The following is an 11,800-nucleotide window of genomic DNA, read 5'->3' on the forward strand; positions in this document are numbered from 1 at the left end:
CCTGGGCCCGAGGACGAAAAGCGCAGGCCCGGGAGAGGCTGTGGCCGGCGGAGACTGACCTGGAGGGGCAGGGGCGGGGGCGGCGTGGAGGAGGCGGAAGCCGGCGGTCAGCTCTGCTCCAGCTCGATTGCCATGTCCCGCCAGGCGAAGGACGACTTCCTGCGGCACTACACAGTCTCCGAACCCCGGACCCACCCAAAGGGCTACACAGAGTACAAAGTGACGGCGCAGGTGAGGTGGGGCCCAGCGGGGACTTTGCCCTTTTAACAAGAGGGGGGGGCCGTGTTTTACGTTAAGGCAAGACGCTGCTGGAAGCTCCCATTTTAGACGACAGAAATGGATTTCCCCTTTAAGGGGAGGTGCCGGTAGGGCCTTAGTTTACTTCTTTAGCCATCAAGGGGCGGGGCCATAGGAGGGCGCTGCCCTTTTAAAAGGGCGTGACGGCAGTGCCCAGGCTGTGAGGTGTGGGTGACCACGCGCAACGCGTGGCATCTATCCGTCAGGCTGTGAATTTAAGTTAACATGAAAACTCTGGCTCAACTCAAATACTGGTTAGTTCTCCAATCTCTTGGAGTAAGTTTTGTCTATTGGTTTGTTTGATAGTTACATAAAAGCCCTTTAAGGAGTTGAATTACTTTTAATTTTAAAATAAATAATGCTTGTGGATGACTAAAAATTAATACAGGTCAAAAGAAATTAAGGAGTAAGTCTCTTCACACAGCAGGAAGTCAATAGATAAAGACTAAAGTTGATGTATGAAGCAGTAACAACGTTATAAGCATATATAAAGATGGAAGAAATCATGAAAAGAATTAAAAACAAACAGTATAACAGAGTATCTGTAGAATGATATACAAGAACTGCCTGGGGAAGATTTTCCACTGTAAAATTTTTGTACTTTTACAATTTTAAAGTAGGCAAATATTAAACTGGTGCATTAATGACTATTAAAGTGAAGCAAAAATGTAGAGACTTCCAAAGTGATTTAGAAATTTATTTATTTGCTTTTATTTTTGGCTGCGTTGAGTCTTTGTTGCTGTGTGCGGGCTTTCTCCAGTTGTGGTGAGCGGGGGCTACTCTTCGTTGCAGTGCACGGGCTTCTCATTGTGGTGGCTTCTCTCATTGCAGAGCACGGGCTCTAGGTGCACAGGCTTCAGTAGTTGTGGCGCGACGGCTTAGTTGCTCCGTGGCATGTGGGATCAATCCGGGCCAGGGATCAAACCCGTGTCCCCTGCATGTGCAGGCGGATTCTTAACCACTGTGCCACCAGGGAAGTCCTCCTCAATGGTTTTTAAATATAGTTTCTTTTATCCAAAATATTTTAGGCAAGTCTGTTGTGAAAAGCAAAGTCCAGGGTTTCAGTGCTAGCAGTCACTCCACAGGTCATGTTCCCTTTCTGAGCCTCTACTTCCTCATCTTTTAAATGGGCATGTGAATCATGTCTGCCTCCCTGGGGTCTAGGATAATGAACAGATGTTTTGAAAACTGTCAAAGTTACTTCAAGCTGTAGGATTTTTTTTTTTTTTTTAATTATTATGAACGTAACATAATGCACATGGAGTCTTTTTTTCCACCTCAGACACCAGTCTGCTCTTCTTGGGTCACAACCCCAGTGAGGGTTTCTTCTATGTCCGGGAGTGTTCACACACACAGGCTTCCTCCTTTAAGGGAGAAATGGCTCCTGGGACAGAACCTCATTCTTTAGAGAACTTGGGGTTCTTTGGTTTCAGAAGGAGATGCAGGGACTTGGCCCTTTGAAGGAACTGAGATAAAAGTTGGGCTGAGGATGGAGTCCTCTAGACGGGCCTTTAGGGATGGAGCCTCCCATTTTGAGACAGGCTGGGGCCTGGGACCCTTTACTGGAGTGCTTGCACTTGCACCTAGACAAACAGAAAACAAAGAAACTATAAGGGGCTAAAAATAACTGCGTGCCTGCAAAGTCTAGGCAATTATGAACAATAAGATACAAAAAGACCACAAACCAGTTGCCGCTTCTGAGGTGCCTGGAGCAGAAGCAGGGTACCGCGCATGCTCCCTGCACACAGCACCACCAAGGGGGTGGGCAGACCACCTAAGCCACCCCTCCAGCCCAACCCACTGATCCGCCCCTGCCCTCACCCCATTTAAGGAAACAGTCAACCCTCCTCGGAGACAGCGGATAAGGGCACGTGTTACTTGTTTTCCATCCCAAACCAGTAAAGCCTTAGGTCCCAATGAAGCCTTGCCTGAATTTCTCAGCTGGCCTCATCAATTTCTGTTGATTAAAGAGTCCAAGGACCGGTAACAATTTGACAGATGAAGAAACTAAGGTGCCTGGTAGAAAAACTGCTAAAAGTTACACTCAAAGCCTTAAAGCCAGGACACCTTGATACCACTGGCCAAAGCGCTCTGCCCCTCTGAAGGTGGCTAGGAGGTGGCTCCGATTTTACAGGGTGATGGGGTGTCTGCGATGTCAATCTCTGGTCTCACTGGTTCTTAACTTTCTTCCTCAGTTCATCTCAAAGAGGGACCCGGAGAATGTCAAAGAGGTGAGCCTCCTGGGAGGAAGGGACCATTTCGCAATTCCAGATCTGGAAACAGTAAAGGGACGGGGGTAACTCTGCCAGGAGACCAGCCCCCCTTCCTCGCTGGCCCTGGGAGGAGGGGGTGCTGTGCCCTAATGCACACACAGTGTGGGGCCAGGCTGGGGGTGGGGAAGGCCGCTTCCTACCGTTGTTCAGCCCTGTCAAGTCACGTGTCCCTCTTAGGTGGTGGTCTGGAAGCGGTACAGTGACTTTCGAAAGCTGCATGGAGACCTGGCCTATACCCACCGCAACCTCTTCCGCCGCCTGGAGGAGTTCCCTGCCTTCCCCCGTGCCCAGGTGTTTGGTGAGTCTTGATCCCAGCTTTCAGGCCAGAGATGGAGAGGGCATTGAGCAAAGGGGACCCCTGCTGGTGAGGGCTGGATAGAGGGACCCTGAAACTCCTGGCAAAGACGTGTTTCAGACAGCTGGAAGGGCCCTTAGAGATAGATGGCCTCATTTGACAGATGGGGAAACTGCTCTGCCCTTATTGTGTGTCGAGCCCTTTAACATTCCTGTTCTCATTAGCCCCATTTTCAAGATGAGGAAACTGAGGCTCAGGGAGATGAAGGGGCTTGACCTGTAAGTGTCAGAACCTGAACTCCAAGCCACAAGCCAGTGTTTCCTCTAGACGTGCGCTTGTCCAGAAATAGCAGCCACGGACCACCTGTGGTTGAGGAGCACCAGAGATGTGGCTAGTCTGAACTGAGATGTGCTGTCTGGTTGAATACACACTGAAAAAAGAATGTAAACTATCTCAGTAATTTACGTATTGATTACATGTTCAAATGAGAATATTTTGGATATACTGGGTTAAATAGAGTGTATAATTAAAATTAACTTGTTTCTTTTTACTTTTGTAAAATGTGGCTTCTCGGGAATTCCCTGGTGGTCCAGTGGTTAGGACTTGGCACTTTCACTGCTGTGGTCCCGGGTTCGAGCCCTGGTTGGGGAACTAAGATCCCACAAGCTGGTGCAGCACGGCCAAAAAAAAGAAAAAAGGTGGCTTCTAGAAAATTGTAAATTATATGTGAGGCTCATATTCCTTGTTACGTGTATCTCTAGACTCACAGGAGATGTTCTTTTGTAGGAAGGTGAAAGCTCGTTCCTGGCAGATTATGCCAGGTAATGGGAAGTACAGCAGGCTACCCACCCTGACAGCATGATAACTAGCCCAGAGTTAAATAACTCTGCATGATACCTAGACCAGAACAGTGAAACTGTAAAAATGGGGCTACTTGCTGTGTGACCTTGGGTGAGTCACCTCCCCTCTCTGAGTCTTACTTTCCTCCCTGATACATCAAAACCACCTGTAATTATTTGTTTCTTGTTGGTTGCCTGCTTCCCCCTGTCTGGGATGTGATACGCATGAGGGCAGAGACCTTGCTTCTCTCTCATTCACCTTCTGAACCTAGCACATGGTAGGTGCTCAACAAACATCTGGTAGATGGATGAGTAGGGAGATTGGTCCCTCCTTGCAAGACCCTCACCCCAGGAGGAGCCAAGAAAGATTCCTAGGAGAATGGGGAGGGGGGCAGTGGGCTCCTCAGAACCAGGAAAAGTGGCCTGGGGGCCAGAAGCCCTTGTGGGTCACTGTTCTCTCCCTGCCCCTTGTCCTGGCGGGTGCAGGCCGGTTTGAAGCCTCGGTGATCGAGGAGCGGCGAAAGGGGGCCGAGGACTTGCTTCGCTTTACTGTGCACATCCCCGCACTCAACAACAGCCCCCAACTCAAGGAGTTCTTCCGGGTATGTGTACCTGCTCCTCCCCCGTCCCCCGCACCTGGGAAGCTTACCTGCCCACCAGGCTGCACCCTGTGACTCCCCCTGGCTGGTCTTTCTCTCCTGAAGGGTGGGGAGGTGACACGGCCCTCCGAGATGTCCAGAGACGTGCATATCCTGCCACCCCCTCTGATCCCCACACCGCCCCCTGATGAACCCCGGGTGCAGCCTCATGAGCCCTGGTTGCCCCAGCCGCTCCCCGCAGAGAGGAGGGGCCTCGAGGAGTTGGAGGTGCCAGGTACATGGGGTGGGAGAAGGAGCCAGGGCTGGAGGGCCCAGAGCATGTGTATATGGGGGGTGGGGACCACTCCCTCCTCAGTGAAAAGCCTGGGGTGTTTCCCAGCTCCTCTACCACCGTCCTGCTGAGGAACTCTGCACAGGTCATTTTCCTTCTCTGGGCTTTAGCTTCTTAATCTGTAAAATGGGCACAAACCCTAAGAACGGGCTTATCTATGCCTGTGGTTGCTGAAAGGATACAGTGAGAGGGTAATTACATTTTGAAAGCTGGGAAATAATAAAAGCAGGCATGAATGTCCCCAATGATCTATTCCTCAGTGGACCCCCTGCCATCCAGCCCTGCCCAGGAGGCCCTGGATCTCCTCTTTAACTGTGGGAGCACCGAGGAGGCGTCCAGTTCCCCCGGCCGAGGCCCCCTCACCGAGGCTGAGCTTGCCCTCTTTGACCCCTTCTCCAAGGAAGGTAACAAGTTGGGACAAGTGAGGGGGTGGGGCGAGGGGGGGAACTGGGCAGGAGGTCCTTAGGGGCAGGGAGGCAGAGGCGAGCACAGCCACTGGCTGGCCTGCGCCTTGCCCGTGTAAATCTGAGAAAGGCGGCCCCTGTGGGCGAAAGGCAGCCTTGGTGAGAATTAGAAGCAGTGCCCTTTCCCCCACGCTGGCAAGCTGGACGGTCCTGTACAGTGAGCAACCACAGAGGAAGTGAGCCACTTCCCACCGTGGCATCTTCTCCCTGAGAAAACTGTGGAACCAGCAGGGTGTCACCGTGCCCCGGGAGGGTTTCAGTTCCTTTGCTGGAAGCCCGAGGTGGGGTTTCCTGGCTAGCTTGGGGTCTGGCTGTAGATCTTCTGCCAAGAGGCCCTGTTGGTCAAGGGAGGGGAGGTCTGGGCTCAGAGAACAGCAGAGGAGGCCCCTGGAGCAGCCACTGACATGTGAGGGCACCAGAGATGGAAGGCCCCCCATGGAGGCCCTGGTCCTGAGCTCCTTGTCAGATCAGGGACTTGACCATCCCAGGCTCTGAGACACGGGGTCTTTCCGTTTTAAAATTCTCCAAGTTTATGCTGTTACTGCAACTGGGGTATTGAAGTGGCTGATTGCACTTCCGGATCATCATGCAGCAGTTTCATTTTGGATTCCGCAGCAGTCTTTTTAAGCCCATTTTGTTGGCTTCCCTTGGTGACCTCTTGGGCAGGCCCTTAGCTTTCTGGGGTCCGATCCAAATCAGGACCTCAGTCTCCCATCCACTTTTCTCCCATCCACGTTCCCACCAGCTCAGGCCTGACTGCCCTTGGCCATGGTGACAAGGGTGTGAGGACTGTCCTTTTACTCTTCTTGTTCTACTTCCCCCCCGCACCCTGCCCCGCTCCCAGGGCTGGGGAAGGGAAAGAAGGGACTGGAGGGGAAAGGCAAGAGTGGTGTCACCATGGCTGATGAACCAGCCACAGGTAGGCGGGCATCCAGATACTCTGCCTTGCCCCAGCCAAGCCCCCTGGGGTACCCAGTGCCCAGATGCTTGGGCAGGAGCCTGTCAAGACTCCTCAAAGGCAGCTCCCATAAGACATTCCCTTGGCCCATGGACAAACTCCTAAATCCTTGCCCACACCAGGCCTGGAAGTGCACTTCACTCAGATGCTGCCTCCTACCCTTGCCCCACTTTGTGGGCACCTCCAGCCAGCCTTTCACCATCGGAATTCTCCAGGCGAGGAGCCGGCGCTCGTCTCTCTTTCTTCAGCACGTACACCAGGCTCTTGAGCTCAAGTACTAGGGCGTCCCAAGAACTCTTCCGTCTTCTGCTCCATTAGCAACACAGGGAGGGCTGTAGTCCAACTGGGAAGTGAGATGTCACCTCCCCTTCCTGTAAGAGGCCCCTGGTCTCCACATGGAGTCCCTTGGATAGGGTTGGAGAGAGGCCCACCCTTCCCTCTCCAGGCCGGTGGTGTGCAGTGGTGGTTCCTAGTCCTGCACCTTCCCTTCAAAGGCCCTTTCATCAAAGATTCACCAAATCTCTAGCCTTCTTTTGTGTAAGCTATGGAGGGCATCTTTAACCATCTCTTTGCCAGTCCTAGAGGATATAAGAGCCCTTCTCTCTGGAATGTGCGAATACCTACCACCCACTGTCTTCACATTTGGGGGCCTCAGCTGAAATTGTAAGACCTTAAAAAAGCCTTGAGATTTTCTGGATCCATTATTCTAAGATTACAAGGCTTGGAGCATTTCTACCCTTGACCTGGCATAGTTGGTCTAGCATCCTTCAGTTAAACTTTATGGAGGAAATTCTTGGATTTATAGGTCAAGCGTAGTCAGGACGGAAGTAGAACCAGTGACCCAGAGCTTGCAAACTAATGTTAATGTGTACCTAAAGAAAGAATTAGGCTACATTGTACATCTGAAACTTATATAATATTGTAAATCAATTATACCTTGAAAGAAAGAAAGAAAGGAGGAAAGAAAGAAAGGAGGAAAGAAAGAAAAAGAAAGAAGGAAAGGGAAACAATGAATTAGGGAGGTATGGCTGTTTTTACCAAAGTACACGAACCCCACCAATCAAATAGATCATGGCTAGTGTGCTATGTACAAGTGGCTTTTGGATTGCTCAGGCACTGAAGAACCCAGGACAGGTTGGTGGGCAAGAGAGGTCTGGGGATGGGCAGCAGGCTCTGGGAATAGGAGGTCCAGTCTGGCTTGAGTCCTCCATATCTGATTGCAGAAGGTGTAGGCCCCAGTCCTACCCACATGGGTGAGCTGGCAGCATTGGAGGCAGAATCTGAAAGACTGGACCAGGAACCCTGGGAGCCAGGAGGGCAGGCGGAGGAAGAGGACGAGGAAGGAGGGCCCGCCCCTGCCTATCTGAGCGAAGCCACAGAGCTCATCACCCAGGCCCTACGGGATGAGAAGGCAGGCGCCTACGCTGCAGCTTTGCAGGGCTACCGGGATGGTGTGCACATCCTGCTTCAGGGAGTTCCTGGTGAGCGGGACTGGAGGGTGGAGGGTCAGGCCTGGGGTACTGGATGGTGCAGTGAAGGGAGAGGAAAGTAAAAAACAAGCAAGTCAAGGATCAGAATTGCTCCTCACTGACCAATTGTATGACCTTGGGCTGTTTCTTTACCTCTTGTGGCCTCAGTTTTATTTGTAAAATGGGGAAAATATATCTGCCTCCCAGGGAGCAGGGAAAGACACATGGTGATGCTTTGAACTGTAAGGGGCTAGACCAGGGGTTCTGAACCCAGGTGCCTCCGCTGAGCCATTCTGTCTTCACAGGTGACCCATCACCTGCCCGCCGGGAGGGTGTGAAGAAGAAGGCAGCTGAGTACCTGAAGCGGGCAGAGGAAATCCTGCACCTGCATCTGTCCCAGCTCCCACCCTGAGACGGGAGAGGACCCTTTCCCAGGACTCTAGCTCCAGCACTGCCAGCCACCCTCTTCTCCTCTCCCTGGTGCCTGGCCTGATCTCCTGGTCTTGTAACTCCAGAGGCCATTTCTGTGTGTAGCTGGACCAAGAATGAGACAAATAATGAATTCTCAGCTCCCTGACCACACCTGCCACCTTGAAATCAGGGACTCACACGTCTGATCCTGCCCGTCTCTATCTTGATATGTGAGCAGCAGCTCTGGTCCCTAGGCTCTTTGTTTATCCATCTAGAACCGGGGTCTGCAAACTACGCCCCGCAGCCAAATATGGCCCACTGCCTTTTTTCTGTAAGGCCCACAAGCTAGAAGAGTTTTTACTTTTAATAGTTGAAAAAATTCAAAAGAATAATATTCTGTGGCAGGTGAAAATTACATGAAATGTAAGTATCTGAAAAATAAAAGTTTATTGGAACACAACCAGGCTCGTTTGTTTACGTGTTGTCTATGGTTGCTTTTTCACTACACCAGCAGAGTTGAATAGTTGGAGAGTTGACTGGTTACGACCTGTAAATCCCAGAACATTTACTGTTCTGGCCCTTTGCAGGAAAGTTTTGCTGACCCCTGATCTAGAAAATAGGGAGAAGAGTCTCCAGGGAAACAGAAGAGAATGACAGCAAGGCCCCTTGAGCCCGGTTATTGGGTGAAGAGGAACCAAAGCGGGTGCACGCACTTCGAGCCCCGTGGTTCAAAGCCAAACCGTGATGATTCAGAGGGCTGGAGCCTGGGAAGGCGTGGCCCCACTCCTGCCCCGCCTCTCCTACAAAGCGATTGGTTGCGGAAGGGACTACAAACCGATGCATCATGGGAGTGCCGCAGACCGCAGAGGTGCATGATGTGCGGGCTTTAGCTGGGCCTGAGCGTGAGGAACAGTGTTGACCCTGAACTACAACGCAGAGCATCTCGGGAGGCCTGCTCGAAGATCTGTTGGAAGCGACAGGACTCGGTGAGAGAACGGCGGTGCCAAACGGGCGACGGGGATGCTTAGACCAGGGCGGGGAGGCGGGCCCGTCGGGGTCGGCCCCGCCCCGCCTCCCCAGAGCCTCCGCCGGCCTTGGCGTGCTCTCCCGCAGGATGGGGCGAGTGGCCGCACCGGTCCACCGGATGCTGAGCGCCCATCCTTCCCCCCGAGCCCACCCATGCCCGGCTACGAGCTGCCCGAGGGCACGTGCGTGGACATGTGTCCGGCCGCTGAGCGCGCCCAGCGCGAAAAGGAGCGCCGCCTGCACCGCTTCGAGGTGGCGCCGGGGTGTCGCGGGCCCAGGCCCCGAGCCGACCCGCAGCGCGCAGTGAAGGAGTACAGCCGGCCGGCCGCCGGCAAGATCCGGCCCCCACCGAGTCAGCTGCGTCCGCCGTCCGTGCTGTTGGCCACCGTGCGCTACCTGGCCAGCGAGGTGGTGGAGCGCACCGACGCGTCCCGCGCGGAGGTAGCCAGCTTCGTGGCGGACCGGTTGCGCGCCGTGCGGCTGGACCTGGCTCTGCAGGGCGCGGGCGACGTCGAGGCGGCGTTGGTGTTGGAAGCGGCGTTGGCAGTGCTGCTGGCTGTGGTGGCGCGGCTCGGACCCAGCACAGCGCACGGGCCGGCGGACCCGATGTTGCTGCAGGCCCAGGTGCAGGAGGGCTTTGGTTCTCTGCGGCGCTGCTATGCGCTGGGCGCCGGGCCCCACCCCCGCCAGGCCACCTTCCAGGGCCTCTTTCTGCTCTATAACCTAGGTGAGTCGGGATCCCCGCGATAGAACAAGGGGCAGGCGGCCCTCTGTGAGGACAGTGGAGGCCGGGAAAGGAAGGAGAAGCTTTAAAACCTCACCAGTAGCTCCCTCTCCATCCCTGCCTCCTAAATGTGTATCTCAGCCAATGCACAAGATGCACCGAGCCCCTACTTGGACCTTCTGGCCTGTCTCTTCCCATTTTTGGGTCTCAGTTTTCTCGTTACAAAAGTGGAGGGGATGGGGTTAGAATGGGACAGTTGACGTAAATAGTGGTTTTCAAACTTTTTTTTAAACCTCCAGTTCAGTCAGTGTTACAAAGCAGCCAAGAACACATATGCTAACAAACGTATCTGAAACAAAAGGTTCAAGACTAGATCTTTTCTATGGATGGATGGTGCATTTTAATAAATTCTATTTAATTGTAATAAAATGCTGTTGACTTCACAACCCACTAATGGGTCAGAAGCCTCAGTTTACAAAAAGTGACCCAAGTTTCCAGTGTCGTGATTCTCCTTGGAAGAGGAGCAGAGGCAGAATTTGAAAAAATAATTGCCTCACCAGGCGGACAGAGGAAGGTGTGGCAGAAGCAACTCCCAAACCTTGGGGCAGCTAGGGCAGTGGAGAAAGGACTGGGCTGGAAGTCAGAAAACTCAGATTTGGTTGGGTCAAGTTCTACTACATACAAACTCTAAGGCAGTCTGAGGCAAGTCATTAAATTATCTGGTCCTGTTTCCTTCCTCTGTAGACACTGCCTCACTTTATTATGAGGACCCAGACTATTTGAAGGGGTTCTGGAACCTCTGGCAACAAATTCTGATATGGCTTAGGAAGGGGCCAAGGGGGAAAGGGGGAGGGAGGGTGGGCTTGGCCTGGGGGAGGGGCGTGGCCAGACTGGGAGGTGGGGGTGGGGTGGGGAGTGAGGTAGGGTGATGAGCTCAGTGGAGGGCCCGAGGACGTGGCGTGGCTGAAGACCCGAGCAGGTGGGAGTGGGAGGGGAGATAGGGGGAGACCTAAGGGGATGGCACGGAAGGTGGGCCTGCTCCAGAAGGAATCGGCGTCCTCATTCAGGCTTCCCGCCCTCACAGGCTCGGTGGAGGCCCTTCACGAGATTCTGCAGCTGCCCACTGCCCTGCGTTCGTGCCCGGCCCTGCGCACTGCCCTGGCAGTCGACTCTGCCTTCCGCGAAGGCAACGCTGCACGCCTGTTTCGCTTGCTCCGGACCCTGCCCTACCTGCAGAGCTGCGCCGTGCAGTGCCATGTGGGCCGTGCCCGCCGGGGAGCCCTGGCCCGCCTCGCTTGTGCCCTGAGCACCCCCAAAGGCCAGACCTTGCCCCTGGGCTTCATGGTCCACCTGCTGGCCCTGGATGGGCCCAAGGAGGCACGGGACCTGTGCCAGGCCCATGGACTGCCCTTAGATGGACAGGAGAGAGTTGTGTTCCTGAGGGGTCGCTACACTGAGGAGGGGCTGCCACCTGCCGGGACCTGCCAAGTACTGGTGGGGAACAAGCTTGGAGGGCGTACCCTGGAAGAGGTGGTCACGGCAGAGGAGGAAGATGAGGCTGTGGACAGACCCAAGTCTGCGGCATGAGGAGGGCTGTGCAGTCTCCCAGAGCCCCAGGACTGGGGCTGAAGCGCTCAGGTTTCTTTTTTCATGATTCCCACACAGTAAAAGGAACTCGTTGGGCATCCCTAGTGGCACAGAGGTTAAGAATCCACCTGCCAACGCAGGGGACACGGGTTTGAGCCCTGGTCAGGGAAGATCCCACGTGCTGCGGAACAACTAATCCCGTGTGCCACAACTACTGAGCCTGTGCTCTAGAGCCCGCGAGCCACAACTACTGAGCCTGTGAGCCACAACTACTTAAGCCCGTGCGCCTAGAGCCCATGCTCTGCAACAAGAGAAGCCACCGCAATGAGAAGCCCGCGCACCACCACGAAGAGTAGCCCCCGCTCGCCGCAACTAGAGAAAGCCTGCGCACAGCAACAAAGACCCAACGTGGCCAAAAATAAATAAATAAAATAAGTCTAAAAATTAATAAATAAATGAAAGGAACTTGTCTTGCAGGGACAACAGCTAGGCTCGATTTATTTGGGGAGGGCAGGGAGGAGTTGAGA

At 53.8% G+C, this 11,800-nt stretch overlaps 2 protein-coding genes across 5 annotated transcripts; both read left to right on the top strand.

The window, feature by feature from the left end:
• On the top strand, nt 1–8,396 carry SNX15 (sorting nexin 15). Of its 4 annotated transcripts, none has more exons than XM_082476994.1 (8): nt 3–231; nt 2,493–2,528; nt 2,748–2,868; nt 4,191–4,306; nt 4,409–4,577; nt 4,895–5,038; nt 7,280–7,537; nt 7,831–8,396. In XM_082476994.1, exons 1-8 carry the CDS (start codon nt 133–135, stop codon nt 7,935–7,937), a joined length of 1,050 nt encoding a protein of 349 aa, XP_082333120.1. In that variant the 5' UTR covers nt 3–132; the 3' UTR covers nt 7,938–8,396. The 4 variants fall into 4 exon arrangements, with proteins under 4 accessions (XP_082333123.1, XP_082333122.1, XP_082333120.1 ...); XM_082476995.1 differs by lacking the exon at nt 3–231 and adding an exon at nt 443–573; XM_082476997.1 differs by lacking the exon at nt 7,280–7,537 and having other exon boundaries at nt 1–231.
• Nucleotides 8,397–8,508: 112 nt separating this feature from the next.
• SAC3D1 (SAC3 domain containing 1) lies at nt 8,509–11,731 on the top strand. The gene is made up of 2 exons (XM_082476992.1): nt 8,509–9,689; nt 10,771–11,731. Exons 1-2 carry the CDS (start codon nt 8,957–8,959, stop codon nt 11,271–11,273), a joined length of 1,236 nt encoding a protein of 411 aa, XP_082333118.1. The 5' UTR covers nt 8,509–8,956; the 3' UTR covers nt 11,274–11,731.
• Nucleotides 11,732–11,800: the final 69 nt, after the last annotated feature.

Source organism: Balaenoptera physalus, assembly GCF_965194825.1.
Source record: "Balaenoptera physalus genome assembly, chromosome: 10".
Classification (NCBI taxonomy): domain Eukaryota; kingdom Metazoa; phylum Chordata; class Mammalia; order Artiodactyla; family Balaenopteridae; genus Balaenoptera; species Balaenoptera physalus.

Excerpts from the sequence above, each read along its gene's own strand:
- SAC3D1 (XM_082476992.1), top strand. The coding sequence starts at position 8,957 with ATGCTTAGACCAGGGCGGGGAGGCGGGCCCGTCGGGGTCGGCCCCGCC. Across the intron at positions 9,690-10,770 it reads CTTTCTGCTCTATAACCTAG|GCTCGGTGGAGGCCCTTCAC; the intron begins GTGAGTCGGGAT and ends CCGCCCTCACAG.
- SNX15 (XM_082476994.1), top strand. The coding sequence starts at position 133 with ATGTCCCGCCAGGCGAAGGACGACTTCCTGCGGCACTACACAGTCTCC. Across the intron at positions 232-2,492 it reads AGTACAAAGTGACGGCGCAG|TTCATCTCAAAGAGGGACCC; the intron begins GTGAGGTGGGGC and ends TTTCTTCCTCAG. Across the intron at positions 4,578-4,894 it reads CGAGGAGTTGGAGGTGCCAG|TGGACCCCCTGCCATCCAGC; the intron begins GTACATGGGGTG and ends TCTATTCCTCAG.